This window comes from Homarus americanus, unplaced genomic scaffold, assembly GCF_018991925.1.
Source record: "Homarus americanus isolate GMGI-L3 unplaced genomic scaffold, GMGI_Hamer_2.0 scaffold53233, whole genome shotgun sequence".
In the NCBI taxonomy this organism is placed as follows: Eukaryota; Metazoa; Arthropoda; class Malacostraca; order Decapoda; family Nephropidae; genus Homarus; species Homarus americanus.
This window is the reverse complement of record NW_024751660.1, coordinates 2,115,422-2,142,934: the sequence shown is the minus strand read 5'-3', so window position 1 is coordinate 2,142,934 and position 27,513 is coordinate 2,115,422. Positions and strand designations below refer to the sequence as shown.

General features: G+C 45.6%; 1 protein-coding gene across 1 annotated transcript in view; it reads right to left on the bottom strand.

Annotated features, from left to right (window-relative positions):
• Window positions 1–22,537: 22,537 nt before the first annotated feature.
• LOC121854724 (uncharacterized protein DDB_G0290685-like) overlaps window positions 22,538–27,513 on the bottom strand; it is a 15,320-nt gene continuing 10,344 nt past the window's right edge. Inside the window, exons 2-3 of the mRNA XM_042349459.1 lie at window positions 27,065–27,509; window positions 22,538–23,959 (exon numbers count right to left, since the gene is read on the bottom strand). Coding sequence (XP_042205393.1) covers window positions 22,538–23,959; window positions 27,065–27,509 — 1,867 coding nt within the window. The remainder of the gene's footprint in view (window positions 23,960–27,064; window positions 27,510–27,513) is intronic.

Sequence of the window (27,513 nt, the reverse complement as noted above, 5' to 3'; positions counted from 1 at the left end):
AAGTAGAAACTCAAATTAATCTATGAAATTGTATGTCATTGTAGTTACTATATGTATTCCTAAGAACTCTTCTAGTCAGAATGCGTGTACATCAGTAACTTGATTATTCAGGTTTTACTTCGCTAGGATCACGTACCTTGGCATCATGTTTTAATGCTCATTTTAGGGAGTTTTTCTATTCACAAAGAGGGAAAGGAGTGTACTGTACTGAGCCAGTGGTCTGTATCACTTAGTGTTCATAGACAAAGAAAGATCCTGGTTATAATCTTGATATTGTTGTAGATTTGTATTTTTAATATTCTCATTTAGGATTAATTTTTGTACTGCAATAGCTTCACAATTCAGTTATGATAAAAATTATACTGTAGTTAATGCTGTGCAACATAGGCTTTTGGGTTTACATGATACGTATAGTTTGGATAACAGTATTTTCTGGAGGAAGTGGATTATAACTGCTGTTTGCTCACGTGTTTGAGCAGACACAGAAAATAAATACTCTTACTTGTATTTCGTGTGCATACCTGTACATTAGTTAACCGTGTGAACTTACGCAAAAAAAGGAATTCATATAGTAACTATACTATGACTTGTATCATAAAATGTAAGATCATGATTTTGATACAAGGGGTCATAAGTGCAAAGTTAATACTAAGGTCATTTTTTTCTTTTGATTGAGGCATTGAGTGGTTAGGTTATTATTGTACAAAAACATGATCTTCATCAACCTTCTCCTTTAAGATAAGCGTAGTAATGCCTTGGCCACACAAAAAAGTAAGAACTTTTATTTATAGTTTTATTAAAGATGTTATCAAATTAAAGGTGTTTTAAGGATTTGTGTAATTATGTTGTATTGAAGTGAAGCAGAAAAGAGCCATTAACACAAGGTGTGGTTATTCACACATGTTTGTACTGTATACAAGTCTGTACATGAATATTCAATCACATGTTCAGATGTATGCACACACGCACACATTATATATATATATATATATATATATATATATATATATATATATATATATATATATATATATATATATATATATATATATATATATATATATATATATATATATATATATATATATATATATATATATATATATATATATATATATATATATATATATATATATATATATATATATATATATATATATATATATATATATATATATATATATATATATATATATATATATATATATATATATATATATATATATATATATATATATATATATATATATATATATATATATATATATATATATATATATATATATATATATATATATATATATATATATATATACTGTGCCTGTGTGCATTATGGACTGCCCATGTGATAAGTCGTGTATGATTATATGTGTCTACATGTACAGTATATGTAGGCATTCATAAATTTATACTGATATTCATATACATAAAAGTCCACCCAAGTTATAATGATGCATCGTCTTGTAATCTGAAAGGGAACAGTCATGAAATCTGAACAGTATATAAAAGATTTATGTTGAGCTACATATGTAGTAAACAAACCTCATACATATTACAAAGATGGTGAGAGGTACAGCATCACCTACTCTTAGACTCACTACATCTTCAGTTTTTATAACTCTCAAGCCTTGTAGTGTTTCAGGATGAGGTTTGAGTAATGTAAAGCTTGTAAGTTATAAAATAAATCTGTGTATGATTGTGTTAATTTTTTTTTTTTTTTAACCACTTTGTCTGCCTATCAGTTTCCTTCCAACTCTCCCACTTGTGTTTGGAGCAGGTCAAGGTAAACAAGAGTTGAGACACTGAGATGGTAAGGAGAGTACTGCAAGTGGTGCATGACAAGTGAAGAAAATAAGAAGAGAGAGACCAACAGTAGTACAGGTATTACCCATACATAAAGTGAATCTTCATCCTCCATATCCTCCATTGTGCATACTACTGTAGTCAAGTGTTGATCACATTTAGCTGTCATCAGGCCCATCCCTTAGGGGGGGGAACAGTGGCGACCGCCCGGGGCCCAGCACTAGACCCAGTGACCTCGGACACATTACCTGTTGACTGGTTAATCTGACCTTACGGCTTACGCCACCATCGCAACCGTGACCTTACCATCCATAGCGACAGTCCCATGGGGGTGGGTTCCTCTGACCGCATAATCTGACACTAGTGTGGGGCCCCGCAGTGGCTGAGTTGCCCCGGGCCCCGCACCCTCCAGGGACGGCCCTGGCTGTCATATTTTATCAGTAAATCCAGAGATCATGTTTCTGCTGTAGGCCTCTAGAGTACATGTGTTTATTTAAATTTACAGATAATATGTTGTGTATAGAATGACCATCCAGCCCAGTCCTATACAAATGTAAAGATGACCCAGTGATCAACGAAAAGTAAGAGTAAGTGAACTGTGGTATAATTGGTAAGTTCACCACTCCACAAGTACAGGCAAGAAATTTCCGTTCGACTCACAGAATTGATGCTCACCCTCACAGTCTCACGAATAAATGCACTAAACTCAGTAAGTCTTATTACTGCGACACAGGTCAGACAAACTATTTTTAGTTTATTTTTCTTGCTCGTGGCTTTGGTATATTTTTTCGTGACTTATTTCCTCAGTACAGGAGACCTCTACAGTGCTAACTGACAACTTCTAATCATGTCAGTGCTTGTAGGCAATGTTTATAGGTTAATAAAGTGAAGATGTGGAGTTGACATCTTAGTTTTTCATGAGTGTAAGGTAAAGGGTGCTTGCCTCTACTGTAATTTACACTTGCACAGGTGTATGAAATGTCACAGAATACTGATTATTTCACTCAAGAATGCAGGAAATGGCCTTTTAGGTGGGATATGTTTGCACTTAACAAAAACCATGCACATATTTTAAAAATCATGGATTTTCTTAGTCAAAAGTTAGCTTCTCTGCAACGGTGTGAGGTTGGCGTTGAGTCCCAAGCAATTTATAATCTTTCATTTCTCATTACAAGTAGCTGCTGCCAAACTTGACTTTGCTTAATTGGAAATTCAAATAAAACAGACCTTATCTAGGCCATCCATGATTTTGGGAGGAAAAATGGAAGTTTTTCAAAGTTTGATATTTTTATATGATTACAGTCAGTTCATGTCAGTGCCACATAGTATATCCAGATCTATCAAACAGGGAGGTACTGCTGCCTAGGAAGATATTGGAAGCATAATGTGTTGTCTAATGGTAGACCCTGCTGCCACATGGCATCACGAAAATTGTGACCAAGTCCCAGGTTGCTCATCTGACTTTCTGCCTCATTTACACACAATTGCAAGGTCTCAATTGTTTCTTTTACTATTGACAACACAACATACATATATTGTTTCTCAATTTTGATCTTTTTTATTTTTGTATTTCTTTGTTGTTCTTTATTATTATTATTATTATTATTATTATTATTATTATTATTATTATTATTATTATTACATTTTTGCCCCCCAGGCACTGATGTGGGTCAGTGACCTGTGAACGGGTGGGCTAATCCCTGTAAAAAAAAAAAAGTATTTTAACCACTTATGGAATTAAACCAAAATTTCTGGAGATGCTATTTGCTTGATACTGAACATGAAAATGGAAAATGTAATGCACATACCCTAACAGAATGTGACCTAACCCCCCAAAAACCTACCTAACATTACCTAACTTTGCAGCTGGAGGACTGCATATTAAGCAAAAAGAACTTCGTGTACTTTGATATCTGTTACCAATGGAAGCAACTACAATATTTTGAAGTGGCATGGTATAATTTTTCTATTTTTGTGGACGTGAGAGTACGCTTGGAAACAAAGAGCAGATGACAACACGTGCTGACACAGCAGATTTTTCAACGGAATATTTATGGTAAATAATTCATTTCTTCACATACAAAGCATGTAGAGACATCATTTTAGTGTCATAGGAACAGTTTTTGCCTTGTTTTACCCTGCAATTTCTCTCATCCTTCATGCCCTGCCCACTACAGGTTATTTACAATCATAGTTAAAGAAAAAGGAAAAAATAAAAAATACTTTTAATTAAAATAAAAATTTGTTGTATATCGATTCTGTTAGTTAATGTCATCCAAAGAACAACTGTGTGAAATATAAAATTTTTTTTAAATTGTTTGGGTGCTATCTGTCTGCTCCACCTTTACCGGCCTTGAGAAATAAATTTCTGCTCCAACGTGTGAAAGATCCAAGTCACTATAGAAGGGAACAAACACCCAAACCACTGAACCTCCTCATAACTAACGAAGAGGGTATGGACCGTAAGGTGGCCATATTGGAACATCTAGATGCATTTGGCAGCTATTGGAAGCATGTATTGTCTAATGGTAGATTGGTAGACTCTGCTGCCAAATGGCATCAAAAATTGTGACCAAGGTCAAAGTCCCAGGTAGCTGATCTGACTTTCTGCCTCATTTACACACAATTACCGGTCTCAATTGTTTCTCTTACTTTGATAACTTAACAAATATATTGATCGGTATTTTTTTTCCATTTCCGTTTATATTTATGGTGCAATTTACATTTTTTCCCCACTCCCCCAAGGCTCCGGTGTGGGTCGGTGACCTGTGCCACTGTCTGAGTGGGCTAATCCCCATAAAAATTAAATTTACTTGTTTTTTTTTTGTTTACAAAAAAGCAGTCCAAGGTAAAAATATTAACTTTTTTCTTATAGATAAACGTAATAGTACGTATTTTGTTCCCTGTATCTATAATGCTTTAAGAAATGCAAAAATCGTAAACTATATTTCATGTACAGTATGGACTTTGAAGATGTTACAGTGTTAACGTTATGATGTCTCGCACTCAGGATGGGTTGGAGAAAGGAAACTCTTAATGGTGGTTTTCTTATATAAATATATTATATACAAAACAGTCTGGTGCTGGAGAGGTCTGCGTGGTAGAGGAGATGCTGTGCCGGAGCTTCTTTAGAGGAGGTGTCGCCAGGCTGGGAGCTTATATACACGACCACCGTAAGTAAGCGTCCCCCCCCCTTGCCAGTCTAGATGGCTAGGCTTGTCAGAGATACTTGACGCGAGTCTAGACAGCTAGGCTTGTCAGAGAAACTTGAAACGAGTCTAGACGGCTAGGCTTGTCAGAGAAACTTGAAGCGAGTCTAGACGGCTAGGCTTGTCAGAGAAACTTCGTCGCGGGATCGGCTGATCAGCGAGTAACAGCAGTGGCAGTTGTAGGGGAGAGTATCCACTACAATGTTAGAACTACTGTTTGTTTGGTTGTGGATCAATTTAGTGTTGTAACAGCGGGGTCGTTGACGGAGCCTCGAATCTCACGATTAAATTTTGTTATCAATTTTAATTTAGCTAATGACAGCTAGACGTAATTTGAGTAAATGAATAAGACTAAAGATAGCGGCCAATTGTGTATGATGCTCTTTCTGGCATACAGTTGGTAGATAGATACATAAGTGATTTTAATGTGAATCAGTAAAGCGAGCCAATGAATTAAGGAATCGAAGCACCTCAAGGGTTCAGCACTCGCCCTCATACTTCTCAACCGTAGACCGCCTGAGAGTTACCAATTTAGCGCTTTTTGCGCAATTAGATCTAGAGGTATTCTTGTCTAGTTAGCGCAAAATTTTATTGAATTACACCATACCGTAAATCTAGAGAATGGTCATAGATAAAGAAAACATTAACTACCATATTTTATTATACTACGATGATGAGTTTATTAATATAATATTTAGATGATAAAGAAAACGTCATAGGAGTGTGGAGGGTAGTTAGCCTACACGGTGTGGAGTAAAGGATTTTATTGAGAGTTAAGTGAAGAAAAACCCTGTAACAATGTTCACAGAGTTTATGTGAAAAAATATTGTGGAAGTGGACCTCGGATGCCCATGGCGGAGGCGTGCCTGCATTAGGATCATGTTCACGAGGCGTGGATATGCGGTAACTTTGATATAGAAGCCTGGGATTGCATTTAATTTGTAGTAATTGAGGTAAGTGAAGCCTACTGTTTGGTAAAGAAAATTATATAACCATATATGTGTTGTACTAAACATTTTAGCTAATTATCAAAATTACATATTTTGAGAAAATGTAGCATACTTATATCTACCGGTAGCCCATTTATAGCCCTATTCTGAAATTAGGTTTTGGGCAACTTTTGGCAACCCTTGACTTCTTGAGTCGCCAGTAAAGGTGGCAGCAACATGTGTGTAAGTGTGGTGTTACAGTATATTTTGATGGTTATTTCCGGTATAGCGGACCATAAGTAGCCGAAACGATAACTGCGCATGCGCTGTTGATGACGTCACATTCACAAACCGTGACGTGACCCAGCCGCACTCTGCGTCCGTCCCGGAGACTCTCCGACCAGAAGTGGCCAGTTGTGCTGTGGCAATAGATAGTGGATATGGCGACTCTGGCTGGGCAGGAAAGACAGAGTGAGAAATTTTAAAAGTTTTCTGAGTATATGGAGTATGTTAAGCATTACCTAAAAAATAACAACTATCGGCCAGGCAGTGACTATTGTGTATGTAACCGCCAGTAAGGCTGTTAAAGGATTTCATGAAACTTGTGACGTTGGACTTGAACATTATAATTCGGTCAAACCAGTTGGATGGAATTCCTTTTAGTATTTCACATAAATCATACATAGGCAATCACATAAATGTCTAATCCAATATATATTTACATAACAATCATCGCTATGTAATCAGTCTAATCTTAACACTTACAATGAGTACTTAATTTTCCATATTTTTATGTCGTCACAATGATAAAAGATGCAATGGACACAGTCTACCTGTGTACACAATAAGTACCAGTTAAACTTACGTGTTGAAAGTCTCAAGAGAAACCAGGTTAGGTGTTGCCTCTGTGGTCTGAATAGCTACAGTGCCGATATACCCTGCCGCCTCCCCAACCCTCTCTCGATGGGTCAGGGAGGCTGAGTCAGGTGATTATACACAAATAAGCTCCCTTACTACCACCCAACACCTCACCTCCTCTAGGTCTCTCATCTTCAACACTACATACTGCATACGGGCAGGCACACCCAATAAACATGACATGATTTACAGCCTAACATAATGTTTGTTTATGTATCATCCTACTCATTACTGCTTGCGGTAACAGTGTAAATAAGGCAGTGTTAAAGGCTACGAGCAGTAATTGGTGTAGAAGTGATGGTTAGTACATTTCTTAGCAAATTTAAGTTTTGTGTATTCCTGGTCCACTACATTGGATCATCAACTCTGCTCACTATTGACCAACTTGGCGCCTAATGAAAAAGTCCAACTAGGCTCATTCAGACCACCATTTTTTCTTTTTCTTTCAGAAATAGGAACTATTTTACCTAACACCAAATTCAGGATTATGGCAGAGAATTATTACTTCAGAAGAAGAAAAGGAGAGTATTCTTTTGAACTGCCATGCTGCACCACTGCTGGGCACAGTGGTATCAATGCAACAACTGAAAAAATACGCAGTGGTATTACTGGAAGGGTGCAAAAGAAGAAGTAAAAAATTATGTAAGCCCTATTATCTTATTTTAATACATTTTTACACTGAAATATATTTTCTTATTAAACTTCAAATATAAAATTATAAAAGGTAAAAAAAATAAAGATGAATTGCAGCACTTCTTCAGAACACTGTACAGTGAGTTCAGCTATAACGCGTGTTTTGACAACGCGAATTGGCTCTAACGCAATTTATGAATAGAGGAACGATATTTGTATAACGCGAACGCTTGTTTGCTGTAACGCGATTTTTGCTTACTATTTCTCCAATTTTGTGGTATTAACTGTGAATATGGTAAAGAAGAATATCTCCAAGAAGCGTTCTGTTGATCGCATTCCCGGTGATGATGGTAAAAGAAAGGCTATAACACTTGAAGAGAAGCGTGATGTTATCAACCTCAAAATCACCCTTCTCCCCGATCAAGTTATATTCATATTTCTTCACGGTAAAGTGTTACATTTACTGTATGATTTCATTATTAGATATGAATGTAACATTTATTTAGACTGTGCTAACCTTTGTGTTTGGCTAACTACTAAAATTTTTTCAATTTCGAGTAGTAATCTGCACCTAACCCTATTTTCGACATAAGCCCTGTTATTTCTATTACGCGAATTTCTATAACACGATGTTTTACAAGAACACAACTATCGCGTTATAGCAGAACTGACTGTGGATAGTCTACCCTACAACTGCCGAGTAATCACCCACCGTTCGCTTACCAGCCAATCAGCTTACAGCCAGCTACGTCGACAGACTAACTCTCAGGTGCGGACGAAGGAGTAGTTATCGCCGAGTGAGTCTCGAGCTTCAACATCTCAGCCAGGATCAGCGCTCCTGTCACCTCTAGCGTACTGCACGGTGATTGTCCCCGCACATTTCACACCTGGTGTCTCTGATCCTGAGCAGCCGTATAAATACGCGTAGGCCGTAGACGAACCCTCTCTCACCATGAACGGTTACGAGTTTGATAACGAGGCGCAGATTCGTCCGGATACGCCGACCTGCCCCAAGAAATTAAACCTCCTAGTTTTCAAGAAGTTCTTTGAAACTAATGAGATCATAGGGGTCACCGAGGTGGAACTGTGGGGTACGGGTTGTTTGGTTCACACTCAGGATGGGATGGAGGAAGGAAACTCACAATGTGCTCTCTGTATACATGTTGTATTGGATGTACAATGCAGCTTGGTGCTGGGAAGGCAGCATGGTTACAAGCATGATGTAGAGAGAGCTGGTTGGTGAGGATGCTCAGAGGAGGAGAGCTTGTGGGTCGCCATGCTCGCCGGCGGGAGCGAGGGCCGCCAGGCAGCGGCGGAGGAGGTGGTGTAGCTTGCTGCGGATGTAGCTAGAAGAAGAGAGAGGTCACCACGAGGTCAGGTCTTAAATAGCGGGGGTAGACGTGGCTTAGTAGTTGACCTCCGTGATGTATGGCGGCGCTGGTTGACCCAGACCACGAGGCATACACTGGGGAATTCGCGGGGTCGGCTGCTCAGCGACAAACAGCGTTTGTAGGGGAGAAATCCACTACAATACTCCCTCCTTCCCTCCAGGCGGTGTAGGAGACTTGTTGTCTGCAGGGTTGCATGGCACATGTGAGGCAGAACGGGCAGTGCATGCCACATGTGAGCCATAACGGCGATGGCGTGGATGAGCCGGCCGCTAGAGGAGACAACTGTCTAGATACACAATATCTGTTGGAGTAGAGAGGGAGAAAAAGGGTGTGTGGAGGCGATGAATGTTGTGCTTCCCTGACGGCAGGCACAGAGTCGTCAGATGCGCCTGCTGGGGTGTGTGGGCCTGGGTCAGGAGCAGGGGCTGCGTCAGCAGAAGCGGATGAGGGCTCGTGACAGCAGCTGGGTCCACGACAGCAGCAGGGTGCAGGACAGTAGCAGGGAGTACCTGAGGGAGAAAAGAGGGGCGTGTTGGTCCGCACGCAGGCGCATGGACCGCGTCGGGAGCAGGGGCTGCATCATGAGCGGCAGGGGGTACTGCTGGGCCGGGGGCGGCGTCTGAGGCAGGACGGGTGTGCTGGGGTCGGTAGGACGAGGTGCTTGGGGCAGGAAGAGGAGCTGGTGTCTGCTTAGAGAAGCAGTGCTGCTCTAGGGTGTCTAACCTGCGGTTTAGAGACAGTAGCTGTAGAGCCGATGAGAGCTGCTTCTCGGTGGATAAGCCAGTCTACCATGTTGCTTGAAGAATGGGAGCGTGATCTGTTTCTCCTCCATCCTGTGTGAGTGCGAATCTCCGGCGGTCACCATTTGTGGGATATGGGATGTTTGGTTCACACTCAGGATGGGATGGAGAAAGGAAACTCATAATGTGCTCTCTGTATACATGTTGTATTGGATGTACAATGCAGCTTGGTGCTGGGAAGTGGCAGCGTGGCTACAAGCGTGATGTAGAGAGAGTTGGTTGGTGAGGATGCTCAGAGGAGGACAGCTTGTGGGTCGCCATGCTCGCCGGCGGGAGCGAGGGCTGCCAGGCAGCGGCAGAGGAGGTGGTGTTGCTTGCTGGTTGTAGCTAGAAGAAGAGAGAGATCACCACGAGGTCAGGTCTTTTATAGCGGGGGTAGGCGTGGCTTAGTAGTTGACCTCCGTGATGTATGGCGGAGCTGGTTGACCCAGACCACGAGGCATACACTGGGGAATTCGCGGGGTCGGCTACTCAGCGACAAACAGCGTTTGTAGGGGAGAAATCCACTACATAACGACTGAAGCTCCATGGATATCAATTCACTAGAGTCGGTGCAGCGAAGAATGACGAAAATGATTGCAGCAAAGAATGACGAAAATGATTCCGGGACTTAGAAACCTTCCATATCAGGATAGGTTAAAGAAACTAAACTTGCATTCCCTAGAAAGACGAAGAGTGCGGGGAGATATGATAGAAGTATTCAAGTGGGTGAAAGGAATCAATAAAGGTGATGTAGATAAAGTTCTTATTATATCCTAGCAGGATAGGACTCGGAACAACGGATTCAAGTTGGATAAGTTTAGGTTTAGGAGGAAGATAGGAAGGAACTGGTTTACAAATAGGGTGGTGGACGAGTGCAACAAGCTTAGCAACTTTGTAGTAAGTGCTGGAACGCTGGAATGTTTTAAAGGGAGGCTGGATAGATTCATGGATGATAGAGAGTGGTAGTAACTCTCGACAGGAGCTGCCATGCACAGACCAACCGGCCTATTGCAGACTCCTTATTTTCTTATGTTCTTATGTGACATCAAGATCACCTTTGCCAAGAAGGGTATGCCCGTACAGCTCGCGGAGATCCCAGACATCAACGGCATTCCATTTAAAATGATTGCCTACAAGTGGGACAACCTGAAGCTGGGAATAATCTCCCACACCGAAATTGCCCACGTGGACCAAGCAGAGCTGCGTGAGCTCCTCAAGGGGCAACTCCAAGTTGTGAAGAAGCTGTCCGACACCACTGCCTTCATCCGACACCATACATAAGAACATAAGAATGGAGGAAACTGCAGCTGGCCTATTGGCCCATACTGGGCAGTCCCGTTTACACCCAACCCCTATTGCTCATATAAGCATCCAACCTATGTTTGAAGCTATTCAGCATATTCGAGCTAATGATGATATTTGGTAACTTGTTCCATTCATCCACTACTCTGTTTCCAAACCAGTGTTTACCTATTTCACGCCTAAATCTAAATTTGTCTAATTTAAAACCATTGTTACGAGTTCGCTCCTGGTTGGATAGTTTGAGTACCTTTGTAATGTCCCCTTTGCTTAGCCCTGCTTCTCCACTTATACACCTCTATGAGGTCGCCCCTCGCTCTACGTCTCTCGAGGGAGTGCAAATTAAGATGCTTTAACCTGTCTCTATACTCAAGGTTCCTAATGCCCGGGATTAGTCTTGTCATTCTCCTCTGAATTCTTTCCAAGGATTCTATATCCATTCTGTAATACGGTCACCAGAAATGAACTGCGTAATCCAGGTGTGGTCTCACAAGAGCAAGATACAGTTTTAGGATGACCTTGCTAGTCTTGTAACTAACACTCCTTTGTATGAACCCAAGTACTTTATTAGCCTTGTTACGAGCAAAAACACATTGTTTACTTGGCTTAAGGTTCCTACTTATCATTACTCCTAAATCTCTCTCGCAGTCGGATTTCTCTATGGCATCGTTGTTCATCTGGTATCTGGTTTCCCTGTTTACATCTCCTATACTGAGTACTTTACATTTGTCCACGTTGAATTTCATCTGCCATTTTTCAGACCATTCGAAAAATTTGTTTAGATCTTCCTGTAGTTTTGTGGAGTCCTCGTCAGATTTAATAACACGTCCTATTTTAGTGTCATCAGCAAATTTGCTTATGTTGCTGTCTATGCCGATATCTATGTCGTTTATGTATATAATAAATAATAATGGTCCAAGTACTGAGCCTTGGGGAACTCCACTTGTGACGTTGCTCCAATGGGACTTAGTGCCATTAATGCTCACTCGCTGTTTCCTGTCCTGTAACCACGCCCTAATCCATTTAAGGATATTACCTTTGATGCCATGTGCTTCTACCTTTCTAATTAGTCTTTCGTGGGGGACTCTGTCGAAGGCTTTGCTAAAGTCGAGATATACCACATCATAATTGTGCCCCTCGTCCACCGATTCGAAAACTGATGAAAAGAATGTTAATAGATTAGTTAGACATGAACGTCCGCTTGTGAAGCCATGCTGGGAATCATTGATCAATCGGTGCTTCTCCAGGTGATTTCGAATAGAGTTTGAAATGATTGCTTCCAGTAATTTGCCTACTATTGATGTTAGACTGATTGGGCAGTAGTTAGAGGATAGTGATCTATCCCCCTTCTTGAAAATCGGTATTACATTCGCTATCCTCCAGGATTCTGGTACTACACCTGTTTTTAAGGACATGTTAAATAACTTTGCTAAGGGCATACTAAGCTCTTCCTTACATACCTTTAATACTCTGGCAAATATCTCATCGGGACCAGGTGACTTATTAGGCTTTAGTTTGTCTATTTGCTTACTAACATCATTACTAGTCACTACTATCTCGCTTAATTTGTTTTCTTCACTATCTCTGAATAGAGTCGGTGCCCCGGGTATCATGTTTAAAATTTTCGGTGGTGAAAACTGTTGAAAAATATTTATTCAAATTATTGCTCATTTCTCTGTCGTTATCAGTGAGCTCGCCGGTGTCTGACCGTATTGGTCCAATCTTTTCTCGTGTTTTAGTTTGATACATTTGGTAGAATCCTTTGGGGTTTGTCTTCGCCTCCCTTGCTATCCTTACCTCATTATTCCTCTTGGCTTTCCTTATCTCGGTTTTAACCCTACTCGCCAATACCCTATAATAATCCCGGAGGTGAATTTCGCCACGATTTATCCTTCTACCTATAGCCTTCCTTTGGCCAATGATGTTCTTTAAATAATTATTTATCCATTTAGGGTCATTGTTGTCTGATCTGAGTGTTTTGTATGGTATGTTCTGCCTCTGTGCATTAAGTAACTCATTATTTAAATTGTCGTGGAACTCGGCAGTCTCAGATGTCGTTATCAGGTCGGAGTCATCTGTCAGGTTCACGGCCAAGCGCGACACCCCCTCTCTCAGCTGCCTCTTTAAACTGTCAAAGTTTGCCCTTTTGAAATCTGGTACTTTAGTGGAATTTTCCTTACGTCTGCCCTGAAAATCTAACTGGAATCGAATTTCTTTGTGATCGCTGTTTGCAAGTTCGTTCCCTACCTCGACATTGCTAATGAGGTTTTCTCTGTTCGACAGAACTAAATCGAGTATATTATTACCCCGTGTGGATTCGGTTATATGTTGACTTAGGAAACAGTCCTGGGTCGTCTCGAGAAAATCCTCTGATTCTGAGTTACCCGTAAGGTCAGTCCAATCTATTTGGCCAAGGTTAAAGTCGCCTACTATACAGACTTTGTTGTGTATGGAAGCCCTGCGCATTTCATCCCAGATAAGTCGCTCATTGACTCTATCAAGATTGGGGGGTCTATATATTACTCCTGTGATTAATTTTTCCCTTCCCTCACTTAATTCTATCCAAATTGTTTCTGTATTCCGCTCAGTTTTTATTTCCTTATTTATTTCACACTTCAGATTATCCCTAACATAGATTGCTACTCCACCTCCTTTCCTGGTTTGCCTATCGGTATGGAACAATTTGTAACCCGCAATTTGGTATTCGACCGGCAACTCACGTGAGTCTAGGTTGACCCATGTTTCAGTGAATGCTATTATATCGATTTTTTCGGTACATACCAAGGCCCTAATATCATCCATTTTGTTTCTCATACTTCTGCTGTTCGCGTAGTAGACATTTAAGTTAGTCGTGTTCTGAGTCCTCCCCTTACCGCGTTTAGTTTTAAACTCCCTGTCTAATTTAGTTTTGTCATCATTCCTAACACTATTTCCCTGTAATCTTTTACTTCGTTTACCCGCTCCCACTGCAGTCTCCTCCACCCCCGTGCCCAAATGTTCCCCTAGCAGTTTAAAGACTTCGATATCCTTTGAACTGCCCCCTCTAGAGACCCAGCCAGGGTTGCCACCCCATCCCGAGACAGGTGCACCCCATCCCTAGCATAAAGGTCCCTTCTGCCGTAGAAGTTGTCCCAGTTGTCAATGAATGGGACAGATATTGACTTGCAATATCTGTCAAGACGGTCGTTGACACCAACCGCCCTTGACAACCATTCACTGCCAACTCTCCTTCTAGGCAGGACACCGCATATGATAGGGATCCCTCCCTTAGACCTAATACGATCTATAGCTGCCTTGAACTTATCAAGAAGCTCCTCGCTCCTACACCGGCCAATATCATTGCCTCCTGCACTGAGGCAGATAATGGGTTTGTTCCCATTACCAGACAAGATATTGTCCATCCTGTCAATTATATCCCCCACCCCAGCTCCTGGCAAACACACCCTCATCCTATTTTTGTTTTTACCACAAAAGGCCCTGTCCATGTACCTTACCTGTGAGTCACCAACAATTAAAGTTTTTATACCTTCCTTGTCATCCCTGTCCCTGACTGTACTAACGCCCAATTCGTCTATCAAGGGACTGAACGGGTTGGTACACTTAGCTGTTGTTGTCGTTGTTGTCGCATCCTTGGTGTACTTCTTCACCACCAGCTTCGTCTTCCCACGACTGACAACCTTCCACTCGCTTGAGTTTTCGTCAGACACTGGCTTTCCCTGTCCAGCCTCCCATTTTAACCTCGCCAGCTCTTCCTTTAATTTCAGGTTCTCCAACGTGGCCCTCTGAATTTCTTCTTTGGCCCTCGCCAATTCTTCCATGGACCACTCCAGTTTGGTCAACAAACTCACATACCCAAGACCGCACATAGCACTGGCCATATCTGATAATTATCCCTCGGGAGCTAACCCTGCCGTGACCTTTCCCTTAGTGAGGTCAGAACACAACTGAATGGACACTTCAAGAGAGCAAGAAGAGGAGGAGCGTCAGAAGAAAATCAGCTTCAAGCTAAGAAGAATACCAAGACAGAAGACCAAGACATTTCCTCCAAACAAGAAAACAACACACACAATCAAGCCGACCAAGCACTGAGAAACCATGGCCCAACCCAACACGCACCTGACGCTTGACCTGACGCTAACCTGACTCTGTCCTGCCGCCTCCTCACCGCGTCCAGGCGAGTTGCTGCTGCCTCCAACTTAAACTCCCTCACGCAAGCGGTGTTTAGCCACTGCACCTATTCTCTCCTCCTAAAATTCACTTCAATCCTCCCTTTATCCTTCCCCTGAACCTCCTTCCCCCCTGTCACTAGCATTTTATGTATGTATATGACGAAAATTAGCTGAAACACAAACATGAGAAAACAGAAGCACTTGGGTTGAGCTCCAAGACCTAGCATTCTACTACTATTTTCCAATTTCCTCGCTTTTCTTCTTGCTATCCACCAACCCCAAGTCCCTCCAAATTCCACCATTATTCTTCAAGTCCAGTTCCCACACCAGCATCAAGATCTCTTCATACTTTACCTCACCCATCGATCGATCGATCGATGGAGCTCATTCTGCTCTGCTCTTCTGGACCAGCAAGACCTTTTAACAGCGCCTCACCAACCAGCTCCCTTAGAAAGCTCCTCACCCAACAGGACCTCTGAGCAAGCTTCTCACCACACAGCAACTTCTTAGCACTGCACTGTACATACAATATATATATATATATATATATATATATATATATATATATATATATATATATATATAAAACACATCGTGAGTTTCTATTCTACCTCCATCCTGAGTGTGAGATATCCTACATGTACGTACGTATGTGAGCCCATACAAAGAGATAATAGACAAGCAAAGAGAATTTGACAACTGGCCACATACAGTACCCTACAACACCTCCAAATGGCAAGCGCTATTGCCATGCTACATGTACGTACCTCAAGCTTTTGCAAGTATTAGTGTATTTTCACAATGATAAACAAAATATGCAAAGTTAAAAAATTATTTGATGATGTACATGTGAAGCATTAAATTAGAAATTGCAAAATTGGCTGAGTCGGTATATATACTGTACATATTCCCAACTTCAACACGATTTCTGGCAACTACGATTTAGACCCCATATTAAAGACATTCTGGTCAAAACTTGAACATAAGAATGGGGGAAACCGCAGCGGGCCTATTGGCCCATCCAGGGCAGTCCCATTTACACCCAACCCTCATTACTTATGTTTGAATCTATCCAGCGTGCGAAACCGCGTTCATGATGAGTTTGAAGCTATCCGGCTGCTGTCATGCACCCTGCTGCTATCGCAGACTCTCCTCCGCTCCCGCTGATGCAGCCCCTGCTCCTGACCCAGGCCCACGCACCCCAGCAGGTGCATCTGACGACTCTGTACCTGCCGTGAGGGAAGCACAACATTCATCGCCTCCACACACCCTTTTTCTCCCTCTCTACTCCCACAGATATTGTGTATCTAGACAGTTGTCTCCTCTAGCGGCCGGCTCATCCACGCCCTCGCCGTTATGGCTCACAAGTGGCATGCACCGCCCGTTCTGCCTCATGTGCCATGCAACCCTGCAGACAACAGGTCTCCTACACCGCCTGGAGAGAAGGGGGAGTTTTGTAGTGGATACCTTCCCTACAAACGCTGTTTGTCGCCGAGTAGCCGAACCCGCGAATTCCCCAGTGTATGCCTCGTGGTCTAGGTCAACCAGCGCCGCCTTACATGACGGAGGTCAACTATTAAGCCACGCCTACCTCCGCTATATAAGACCTGACCTCGTGGTGACCTACCCCTCTTTCTACCTACACCAACCAGCAAGCAACACCACCTCCTCCTCCTCCTGCCTGACGGCCCTCGCTCCCGCCAGCGAGCATGGCGATCCACAAGCTGGTCCTCCTCTGAGCATCCTCACCAACAAGCTCTTTCTACATCACGTTTGTATCCACGCTGCCACTTCCCAGCACCAAGCTGCACTGTACATCCAATACAATATGTATACAGAGAGCACATTGTGAGTTTCCTTTCTCCATCCCATCCTGAGTGCACACATCCAGTGTGACCCAAATAACCCGTACCCCCACACTGCCACTGCCGTTTATCACTGACCAGCCGATCCCTTTTCGAGTTTCCCAGCCAAAGCCTCGCGGTCTGACAGAGCGGGGTCGGCTATCAGCGACGTTTACTTCTGGCAGACCTATATTAGGCTCCCAGCCTCGCTGTGAAAGTCTTTCTACCTATAACCCCGCGACATACAACACCTTGTGGGGTTCAAGATGTTTGGTTCACACTCGGGATGGGATGGAGAAAGGAAACTCACAATGTGCTCTCTATATACATGTTGTATTGGATGTACAATGTAGCTTGGTGCTGGGAAGGCAGCATGGTTACAAGCGTGATGTAGAGAGAGCTGGTTGGTGAGGACGCTCAGAGAAGGACAGCTTGTGGGTCGCCATGCTGAGGAAGGCAGGCGGAGGTGTTGCTGGCTGGTTGGTGTAGGTAGAAAGAGAGACAGATCACCACGAGGTCAGGTCTTAAATAGCGGGGGTAGGCGTGGCTTAGCAGTTGACCCCCGCTCCGTGGTGTAAGGCGGCGCTGGTTGACCTAGACCACGAGGCATACACTGGGGAATTGGTGGGGTCGGCTAGGCAGCGACAAACAGCGTTTGTAGGGGAGAATTCCACTACAGTGTGAAATGCTCTGATCCTGAACTGGAGGTTGATGGTCGAGACTAGGTCGGCGATCGTACCCCTACGTCCTCTGCATAGACCTAGTCTCTCGGCGTAGCTGGCTGTACGCTGATTGGCTGGTCGGAGTGCGGCCGGAGCTCAGTTGGAAGTTGTAGGGGAGAGTAGCCACTACAACACCTTACGCTGGAGCCGCTGTGATTGGTCACCTCGCTACGCGCACCCCAGATCCTGATCCTGGTAAATTGTATAAATACGGCCACGCCTGCCCAGGGAGGACATCCTACACTCAGCTACTGGACCAGCAACATCTCTCTCAGCTCCTCACCTAGTCACTCCTAAGCACTGCGCTGTACAACAATATATATACAGGAAGCGCATCGTGAGTTTCTATCCAACCTCATTCCTGAGTGAAGGTATCTACATGTACGTACGTATGTGAGCCCATACAAAGAGATAATAGACAACTAAAGAGAATTGACAACTGGCCACATACAGTACACTACAACCTCCTCTAAAAGAGCTCCTCTACCACGCAGCAACTTCCCAGCACCAAACTGCACTGTACATACAATATATTTATATAAGAAAACCGCCATAAAGAGTTTCCTTTCTCCAACCCATCCTCAGTGCGAGACATAACGATAACACAACTTGAATTTTTGGTTTTGTGTTTCTTTATTTCAGTAAAGATAAGCAAAAAGAATGTCTTTTAATAGTCAAGAACTCTATTGAAAACAAGGTCATTTAACCCCAAAATTTATGTAACATCATGACAGGTGATTCATCACTTGCAGTAATTGTATGATAATTGTGCAAGATAAAAAATGTTCTTTTAATTTCTGAACTCATCTAAGATTTTGAGGCAATGGAGTCAGTGAAAATTAAACAGAAGGATTTTCATTCTCTCTTTATATGTATACATACATGCAGACATAAATGAAGATTGATAGCCTAAAAATAAAAGGAAAACCTAAAAATATCACCCATGACGTCACATCAACATCTATGACGTCACGAAAAGCTTTTGAACGCAGCCAATAGATAGAGCTATTATTGAGGTACCTGGCAACTATTCGTACGCACATTTCATATATCTCAGCGGCAGTTTCCTCTCTTGAGTAGAGTGTCTTTGAGTTACCGAGGGGCGGCTGTGACGTCATCAAGTGCGCATGCGCAGTAATCGTTTCGGCTACTTCGGGGCAACTTCTGAACTGGTCCGCTACACTGGGTGTCTGTGGCTCCGTAAGGGCTTCCAGGACTCTACATTGTGATTATTAGCAGTTGAGTGCAGGTATGTTGATAAAAGTGTTGTGTTGTACTGTAGGGTCCAGGAAGGGGGGAAACGGTAGCTTGTGCTATCCTCCGTGTGTCCAGGAATTGTGAATGTCATAGTTCGGACAGATAATACTGCTATTAAGATAGTTATTAACCAAAATTTGGATGTGGATATATAAATAAAATCCTAGAATTAGTTACGGATCATTGTTATCACACGGCTTCTCCCCTTCGCTCGTTAGCCACTTGGGTGGTCGGTGTTTTGCCACTGGATCGTAGAACCTTGATAAGATATCCCAGCTCTTGGTTGTGCTTATATGAGTTGTTTCGTCTCTAATAATGTAATGGAAATCTTATGTTGATGTAACTAATCATTAAGGCCATATTTCCTGTAATTCCCTATGTACTCTTATTATTTGTTATACCTTTTGTATTTTTAAGAGTGGACCTTTTTAGAATATGCAAATCGGTAAAAATACATTTGCCTAACTGTACAAGAGGGTCAGCTGTATTAAATTTTAATTGTCATGTTTTGTAAAAAAAAATCGGCTAGTTGTATCTCGGCCCTCGCTGGCTACCTTGAGCTGTGCTGGGGCCAGGACTTCTTGTCATCACCTGTGAGCTGTGCAGTCTTGATGTTTTGTGTCACTTGATGCAGTAAACACAGACTTGCAGAGAGAGCACCTGGTCTTTTTGGGGTCGTCACCCACTCTTGACAGCCAGTTCAGGTACGAAACGCCTATTACAATATGGGGTTATACTCGAATTTAATAATAATAATGGCATGTATTGAAGTTCATCATGGCTATATTTAGACAATTATTTGGTTCTTTACCTGACAAAAAGTGAACTGCGAGTGGTACAAGAGTTTACAAACTACGTCACTAGAGTTGTATAACGCCGTTGTGGAGGTAACTTGAAAGCTCCACCTTTCGTACTATACTTACTGTATATTGATATGTAAAACATTATCACTGTATGATTTCATATTTGCTTTATTACTGACTTCAGTAATGATACACAACTTTCTAGACAATGTCGATGCCATTGGTAAAACAAAATCCATACGGAATGTTGTTTTTCTCTGCATTGCTGCTGCTGAGTGCGGTCTGCTTTTCGGAATATTAAAGTTCCCGTTCAATTTTACTCCACATAGAAGACGGCAGGTGTATGACACGGCAACACTTGCGTTTTCTAACTTAGTTATAATGTTAAGAATTACTTTTAGAATTTATGGATCCCTCATCTGAACATCGAAAACAACATTATCACCTGCTGAATACCGAAAACACGAATAAGGTAAACTTTTTTGTATAGCTTACGGATTTTTAAAGATTAAGAAGCGTTAGGTCAGGTTTTCGGAAGTTTGTTTAGTGTTTTTGTTTTCCACATTTTCCCTCTACTTCAAAGCCCTGCCCACTTTAAACAAGTAATATTGTTGGTAATTTTATCGATTAAAATACACTAGAGAAAAAAAGTGTCTTAGAATTGGTTAAATTACTGATTCCAAAATTTTTAATTCTAAAATTCGTTGTGTCCCCCTCCCTAGTCCTAGTCCTTTGGGTCCCCCTCCTTAGTCCTAGTCATTTGTGTTCCCCCCACCCCCTAGTCCTTTGTGTCCCCGTTCGTAGTCCCTCCTTAGTCCTTTGTGTCCCCCTCCTTAGTCCTTTGTGTCCGCCTCCTTAGTCCTTTGTGCCCTCCCCAAATCACTCTGTGTCCCCTCCTAGTCCTTGTGTCCTCCCTCCTGTCCTTGTCCTCCTCCTAGTCCTTTGTCCCCTAGTCCTTTGGTAGCCTCCCCTAGTCCTCCCCGGTAGGGTCCCCTCCCAGTCCCAGTGTCCCCCTCCCCAGTCCTGTGTCCCCATCCCACCCTTGTCCCCCTCCCCAGTTCATGTCCTCCATAGTCTCAGTGTCCCCCTCCTAGTGTCCCTCCTAGTCTTTGTGTCTCCCTCCCTAGTCCTGTGTCCCCCTCCTAGTGTCCCCCTGAATCCCACGTCCTCCTCCTGGGGTCCTTTGTGTCCCCCTCCCCTAGTCCTTTGTGCCTCCCCTAGTCCTTGTGTCCCCCTCCTCAGTCCCTCCCCCAGTCCCACGTCCTCCTCCTAGTCCCTGTGTCCCCCTCCTTAGTCCTTTGTGTCCCCCTCCTTAGTCCCTCCCCTTAGTCCTTAATGTCCTCCTCCTTAGTCCTTTGTGTCCCCCTCCCTAGTCCTTTGTGTCCCCCTCCTTAGTCCTTTGTGTTCCCCTCCTTAGTGTAATGAGACAAAATCTCACATGAAGAGGTAAGTTAGGAGTTTAAAGTAGTAGAGTATTATAGCGAGAGGAAATGGTAGCGTGTCTCAAGGGTGTGATGTCAACACTGTATATTAACACAGGCACAGTACAAGTGTAGTATATAAAACACCAATGCGTGTTACAGCTTTATTTTACTAGTTCAATCGGGGGGATTAATGGGGGGGTTCGTACACAATTTATGATAGACTGGTATTCTCGTATAACCTAACCTCACAATTAGAATGGGCACTTCACTAAGTCGATCGTTGGGGAGGTTCGGGATCACTGCACTTCTACAGTCTACACAGCCAGCACTTACTGTTACACGTGGAGTTGACAGCACTCTGTCGATGGACCCGGCTGAGACTTCGTTACACTTAGTGGCGGGCTTCTCTTGAGCGGGACTGGGGACGTGGTAGCTGGCCCTTCCTGGTCACAAGACAACTCTCTGAGGGAGGGCTCGGACGTCCTATACATTGGAAGACCAGCCGTCAGGTTGAGCTGAACAGGGGGGGGGGGAAGGGTCCCCTTACCTTTGCCCTCGCTAATGTAGGGTCAGGTCTGGACTTTTTCAGAGACTAAGTTGTATCTTCTGGAAAAGTCATCAGGTGGGGCCGTGTGACATGAGAGGCCCTGGTTGATTTGTGGCCTCTTAACTTGAGCTCGAGGGTTACATTTGACCTGGCTAATGTGAGGTCAGGTCTGGACTCTCTCTGCAATGTAGGTTATTGTATATTGGGAGAGAGTCGGCTGGTGCCTTCTTACATGTTTGTTGTGGTGCCATGTCACATGGGAGGGGAGCCTGGCTGATTTATAACCCTTGGTCAACCGTGAGAGTTACCCTACACTTGACCCCCCCTAATGTCGGGTCAAGTCTGGCCTTCCTCTGCGGTGTAGGATATTGTGTATATTGGGAGAGAGTCGGCTGGTGCCTTCTTACATGTTTGTTGGCCGTGTGACATGGGAAGGGGAGCTAGTTGATTTGTAACACCCTTGAGCACCCGCGGGGGATACCCTTACACTTGACCCCCCTCATGTCGGGTCAAGTCTGGCTTTCCTTGCGATGTAAGCTGTGGTCTGACAACCCATCACTACATTAGTCCTTTGTGTCCCCCTCCTTAGTCCTGTGTGTCCCGTCCTTAGTCCTGTGGTCCCCCTCCTTGGTCCTGTGTCCCCTCCTTAGTCCTGTGTGTCCCCGTCCTTAGTCCTGTGTGTCCCCGTCCTTGGTCCTTTGTGTCCCCCTCCCTAGTCCTTTGTGTCCCCCTCTTCTTAGTCCTTTGTGTCCCTCCTTGGTCCTTTTGTCCTGTGTGTCCCCTCCTTAGTCCTGTGTGTCCCCCTCCTTAGTCCTTTGTGTCCCCCCTTAGTCCTGTGTCCCCTCCTGGTCCTTTGTCCCCTCCTTGTCCTTTGTGTGTCCCCTCCTTAGTCCCTTGTGTCCCCTCCTTGTGTCCTTTGTGTCCCCTCCTTGGTCCTTTGTGTCCCCTCCTTAGTCCTTTGTGTCCCTCCTTAGTCCCTTGCTTCCCCCCTCCTTGTCCTTTGTGTCCCCTCCTGAGTCCTTTGTGTCCCCCTCCTGAGTCCTTTGTGTCCCCTCCTTGGTCCTTGTGTCCCTCCTTAGTGTCCCCCTCCTGAGTCCTTTGTGTCCCCCCCTCCTGGTCCTGTGTCCCCCCCTCTGGGTCCTTTGTGTCCCCCTCCTTGGTCTGTGTCCCCTCCTTAGTCCTTTGTGTCCCCTCCTTAGTCCTTCGTGTCCCCTCCCTGAGTCTTGTGTCCCCTCCTGAGTCCTTTGTGTCCCCCTCCTTAGTCTTTGTGTCCCCCTCCTTAGTCCTTTGTGTCCCCCTCCTTGGTCCTTTGTGTCCCCCTCTGAGTCTTTGTGTCCCCCTCCTGAGTCCTGTGTCCCCCCTCCTTGGTCCTTTGTGTGCCCCTCCTTGGTCCTTTGTGTCCCCTCCTTGTCCTTTGTGTCCCCCCTCCTGAGTCCTTTGTGTCCCCTCCTTAGGTCCTTTGTGTCCCCCTCCTGGTCCTCTGTGTCCCCCTCCTGAGTCCTTTGTGTCCCTCCTTAGTCCTTTGTGTCCCTCCTTGGTCCTTTGTGTCCCCTCCTTGGTCCTTTGTCCGTCCCTCCTTGGTCCTTTGTGTCCCCTCCTTGGTCCTTTGTGTCCCCCTCTGGTTGTAGTGTCCCCTGAGTCCTTTGTGTCCCCCCTCCTGAGTCCTTTGTCCCCCTCTCTGGGTCCTTTGTGTCCCCTCCTGGTCCTTTGTGTCCCCTCCTGAGTCCTTTGTGTCCCCCTCCTGAGTCCTTTGTGTCCCCCTCCTGAGTCCTTTGTGTCCCCTCTGGGTCTTTGTGTCCCTCCTGTGGTCTTTTGTGTCCCCTCCTTGGTCCTTTGTGTCCCCTCCTTGGTCCTTTTGTCCCCTCCTTGGTCCCTTTTGTCCCCTCCTGAGTCCTTTTGTCCCCTCCTGAGTCCTTTGTGTCCCCTCCTGGGTCCTTTGTGCCCCTCCTCAGTGCTTTGTGTCCCCTCCTTGGTCCTTTGTGTCCCTCCGGTCCTTTGTGTCCCCTCCTGGTCCTTTGTGTCCCCTCCTGAGTCCTTGTGTCCCCCCTCCTGAGTCCTTTGTGTCCCCCTCCTGAGTCCTTTGTGTCCCCCTCCTGAGTCTTTGTGTCCCCCTCCTTGGTCCTTTGTCCCCTCCTTAGTCCTTTGTGTCCCCTCCTTGGCCTTTGGCCCTCCCTCCTTGGTCCTTCGTGTCCCTCTGGGTCTTCGTGTCCCCTCCTGGCCTTCCCCCTCCTGGAGTCCTTCGTGTCCCCCTCTGGTCCTTCGTGTCCCTCCTTAGTCCTGTTGTCCCCTCCTTGGTCTTGTGTCCCCTCCTTGGTCCTTAGTGTGCCCTCCTGGTCCTTTGTGTCCTCTGGTCCTTTGTGTCCCCTCCTTCATTTGTGTCCCTCCTTGGTCCTTGTGTCCCTTCTTAGTCCTTTGTGTCCCCCTGAGTCTGGCCCCTCTTAGTCCTTGTGTCCCCCTCCTTGGTCCTTTGTGTCCCCTCCCTTGGTCCTTTGTGTCCCTCCTTAGTCTCCCCTTCTGGTCCTTAGTGTACCCTTCTTGGTCCTTTGTGTCCCTCCTTAGTCCTTTGTGTCCCCTCCTTAGTCCTTTGTGTCCCCTCTGAGTCCTTTGTCCCCTCCTGAGTCCTTTGTGTCCCCTCCGGTCCTTGTGTCCTCCCTCAGTCCTTTGTGTCCCTCCTTGGTGCTCCAGTGTGCCCCTTCTTGGTCTTTGTGTCCCCTCCTGAGTCCTTTGTGTCCCTCTGAGTCCTTTGTGTCCCCTCCTGAGTCCTTTGTGTCCCTCCTTTGTCCTTTGTGTCCCCTCCTTAGTCCTTTGTGTCCCCCTCCTGAGTTTTGTGTCCCCTCCTTGGTCCTTTGTGTCCCCCTCCTTAGTCCTTTGTGTCCCCTCCTTAGTCCTTTGTGTCCCTCCCTTAGTCCTTGTGTCCCTCCTTAGTCCTTAGTGTCCCTTCTTGGTCTTTGTGTCCTCCTGAGTCCTGTCCCCTCCTGGGTCCTTTGTGTCCCCTCCCTTAGTCCTTTGTGTCCCCCTCCTTAGTCCTTTGTGTCCCCTCCTTGGTCCTTTGTGTCCCCTCCTTGGTCCTTAGTGTGCCCTTCTTGGTCCTTTGTGTCCTCCTGGTCCTTTGTGTCCCCCTCTGAGTCCTTTGTGTCCCTCCTGAGTCCTTTGTGTCCCTCTCCTTAGTCCTTTGTGTCCTCTGAGTCCTTAGTGTCCCTTCTTGGTCCTTTGTGTCCCCTCCTGAGTCCTTAGTGTGCCCCTTCTTAGTCCTTTGTGTACCCCTTCTTGGTCCTTTGTGTCCCCTCCTGAGTCCTTAGTGTGCCCCTTCTTAGTCCTTTGTGTCCCCTCCTGAGTCCTTAGTGTGCCCTTCTTAGTCCTTTGTCCCCCTCCTTGGTCCTTTGTGTCCCCTCCTTAGTCCTTTGTGTCCCCTCCTTAGTCCTTTGTGTCCCCTCCTGGTCCTTTGTGTCCCCCTCCTGAGTCCTTTGTGTCCCTCCTGGAGTCCTTTGTGTCCCCCTCCTTGGTCCTTTGTGTCCCCTCCTGGTCCTTTGTGTCCCCCTCCTTGGTCCTTTGTGTCCTCCTTAGTCCTTAGTGTGCCCTTCTTAGTCCTTGTCCCCCTCCTGAGTCCTTTGTGTCCCCCTCCTTAGTCCTTGTGTCCCCTCCTTGGTCTTGGTGTCCCTTCTTAGTCCTTTGTGTCCCCTCCTGGGTCCTGTGTCACCCTCCTGGGTCCTTTGTGTCCCCTCCTTGGTCCTTAGTGTCCCCTTCTTGGTCCTTTGTCCCCTCCTGGTCCTTTGTGTCCCCCTCCTGGGTCCTTTGTGTCCCCTCCTGAGTCCTTTGTGTCCCCTCCTGGGTCCTTTGTGTCCCCCTCCTGAGTCCTTTGTGTCCCCTCTGAGTCCTTTGTGTCCCTCCTTGGTCCTTAGTGTCCCCTTCTTAGTCCTTTGTGTCCCCCTCCTGAGTCCTTTATGTCCCCCTCCAGTCCTGTATCCCCCTCCTGAGTCCTTTGTGTCCCCCTTCTTGGTCCTTTGTCCCCTCCTGAGTCCTTTGTGTCCCCTCCTGAGTCCTTAGTGTCCCCTCCTTGGTCCTAGTGTCCCTCCTTAGTCCTTTGTGTCCCCTCCTTGGTCCTTCGTGTCCCCCTCCTGAGTCCTTTGTGTCCCCCCTCCGGTCCTTTGCCCCTCCGTTGTGTCCCTCCTGGTCTTTGTGTCCCCCTCCTTGGTCCTTTGTGTCCCCTCCTTAGTCCTTGGTGTCCCTCCTGAGTCCTTGTGTCCCCTCCTGAGTCCTCGTGTCCCCTCCTGAGTCCTTTGTGTCCCCCTCCTTAGTCCTTTGTGTCCCTCCTTAGTCCTTAGTGTCCCCTTCTTAGTCCTTTGTGTCCCTCCTGGTCCTTTGTGTCCCCTCCTTGGTCTTTGTGTCCCCTCCTTGGTCCTTTGTCCCCCTCCTTGGTCCTTTTGTCCCTCCTTGGTCTACCCTTCCTAGTCCTTAGTGTACCCCTTCTTAGTCTGTGTCCCCCTCCTTAGTCTTTGTGTCCCCTCCTTAGTCCTTTGTGTCCCCTCCTGGAGTCCTTTGTGTTCCTCCTGAGTCCTTTGTGTCCCCCTCCTTGAGTCCTTTGGCCCTCCTTGGTCCTAGTGTCCCCTTCTTAGTCCTTTGTGTCCCCTCTGAGTCCTTTGTGTCCCCTCCTTGAGTCCTTTGTGTCCCTCCTGAGTCCTTTGTGTCCCCTCTGGTCCTTTGTGTCCCTCCCTTAGTCCTTTGTGTCCCCTCCTTGGTCCTTTGTGTCCCCCTCCTGAGTCCTTTGTGTCCCCTCCTTAGTCTCCCTTTGTCCCCCCTCCTTGAGTCCTTTGTGTCCCCCTCCTTAGTCCTTTGTGTCCCCTCCTTAGTCCTTGTGTGTCCCTCCCCCTTGGTCCTTAGTGTCCCCTCCTTAGTCCTTTGTGTCCCCTCCTGAGTCCTTTGTGTCCCTCCTTGGGTCCTTGTGTTCTTGGTCCTTGTCCCCCCTCCTGAGTCCTTGTCCCCCTCCTTGGGTCTGTCCCCTCCTTGGTCCTTTTGTCCTCCTGAGTCTGTGCTTTGTGTTTGTCCCTCTGGGTCCTTTGTGTCCCCTTCTTGGTCCTTTGTGTCCCTTCTTGGTCTTGTGTCCCTCCTGGGTCCTGTTGTGCCTTCTTGGTCCTTTGTGTCCCTCTCCTGGGTCCTTGGTGTGCCTTCTTGGTCCTTGTCCCCTCCTGGTCCTTATTCCTCCTCCCCAGTCCTTTGTCCCCTCCTGGGTCCCTTGTGTCCCCTCCTGAGTCTTTGTCCCCCTCCTTGGTCCTTTGTGTCCCCTCTGGTCATTGTGTCCCCTCCTTGGTCCTTTGTTCCCCTCTTAGTCCTTGGTGCCTTCTTAGTCCTTTGTGTCCCCTCTGGTATTTGTTCCTCCTTGGTCCTTCCTCTGTCCTTGGCCTTCCTGCAGTCCTTTGTCCCCTCCTGGTGCTCCCCCCTGAGTCCTTTGCCTCCTTGGTCCTTCTTCTGTAGTCCTTTGTCCCCTCCTGGGTCCTTTGTGTCCCTCTGGTCCTGTGTCCCCCTCTTGAGTCCTTTGTGCTGTCCTCCTGGGTCCTTTGTGTCCCCTCCTGGGTCCTTTGTGTCCTCCTGGTCCTGTCCCCTCCTTGGTCCTTGTGTCCCCTCCTTAGTCCTTTGTTCCTCCTGTCCTGCCCTCCAGTCCTTGCCTTCTTGGTCCTTTTGCCCCCCTCTGAGTCCTTGTCCCCCTGGGTCCTTTCCCTCTGAGTCCTTGTCCCCTCTGGTCCTTTGTGTCCCCTCCTGAGTCCTTTGTGTGTCCCCTCCAGTCCTTG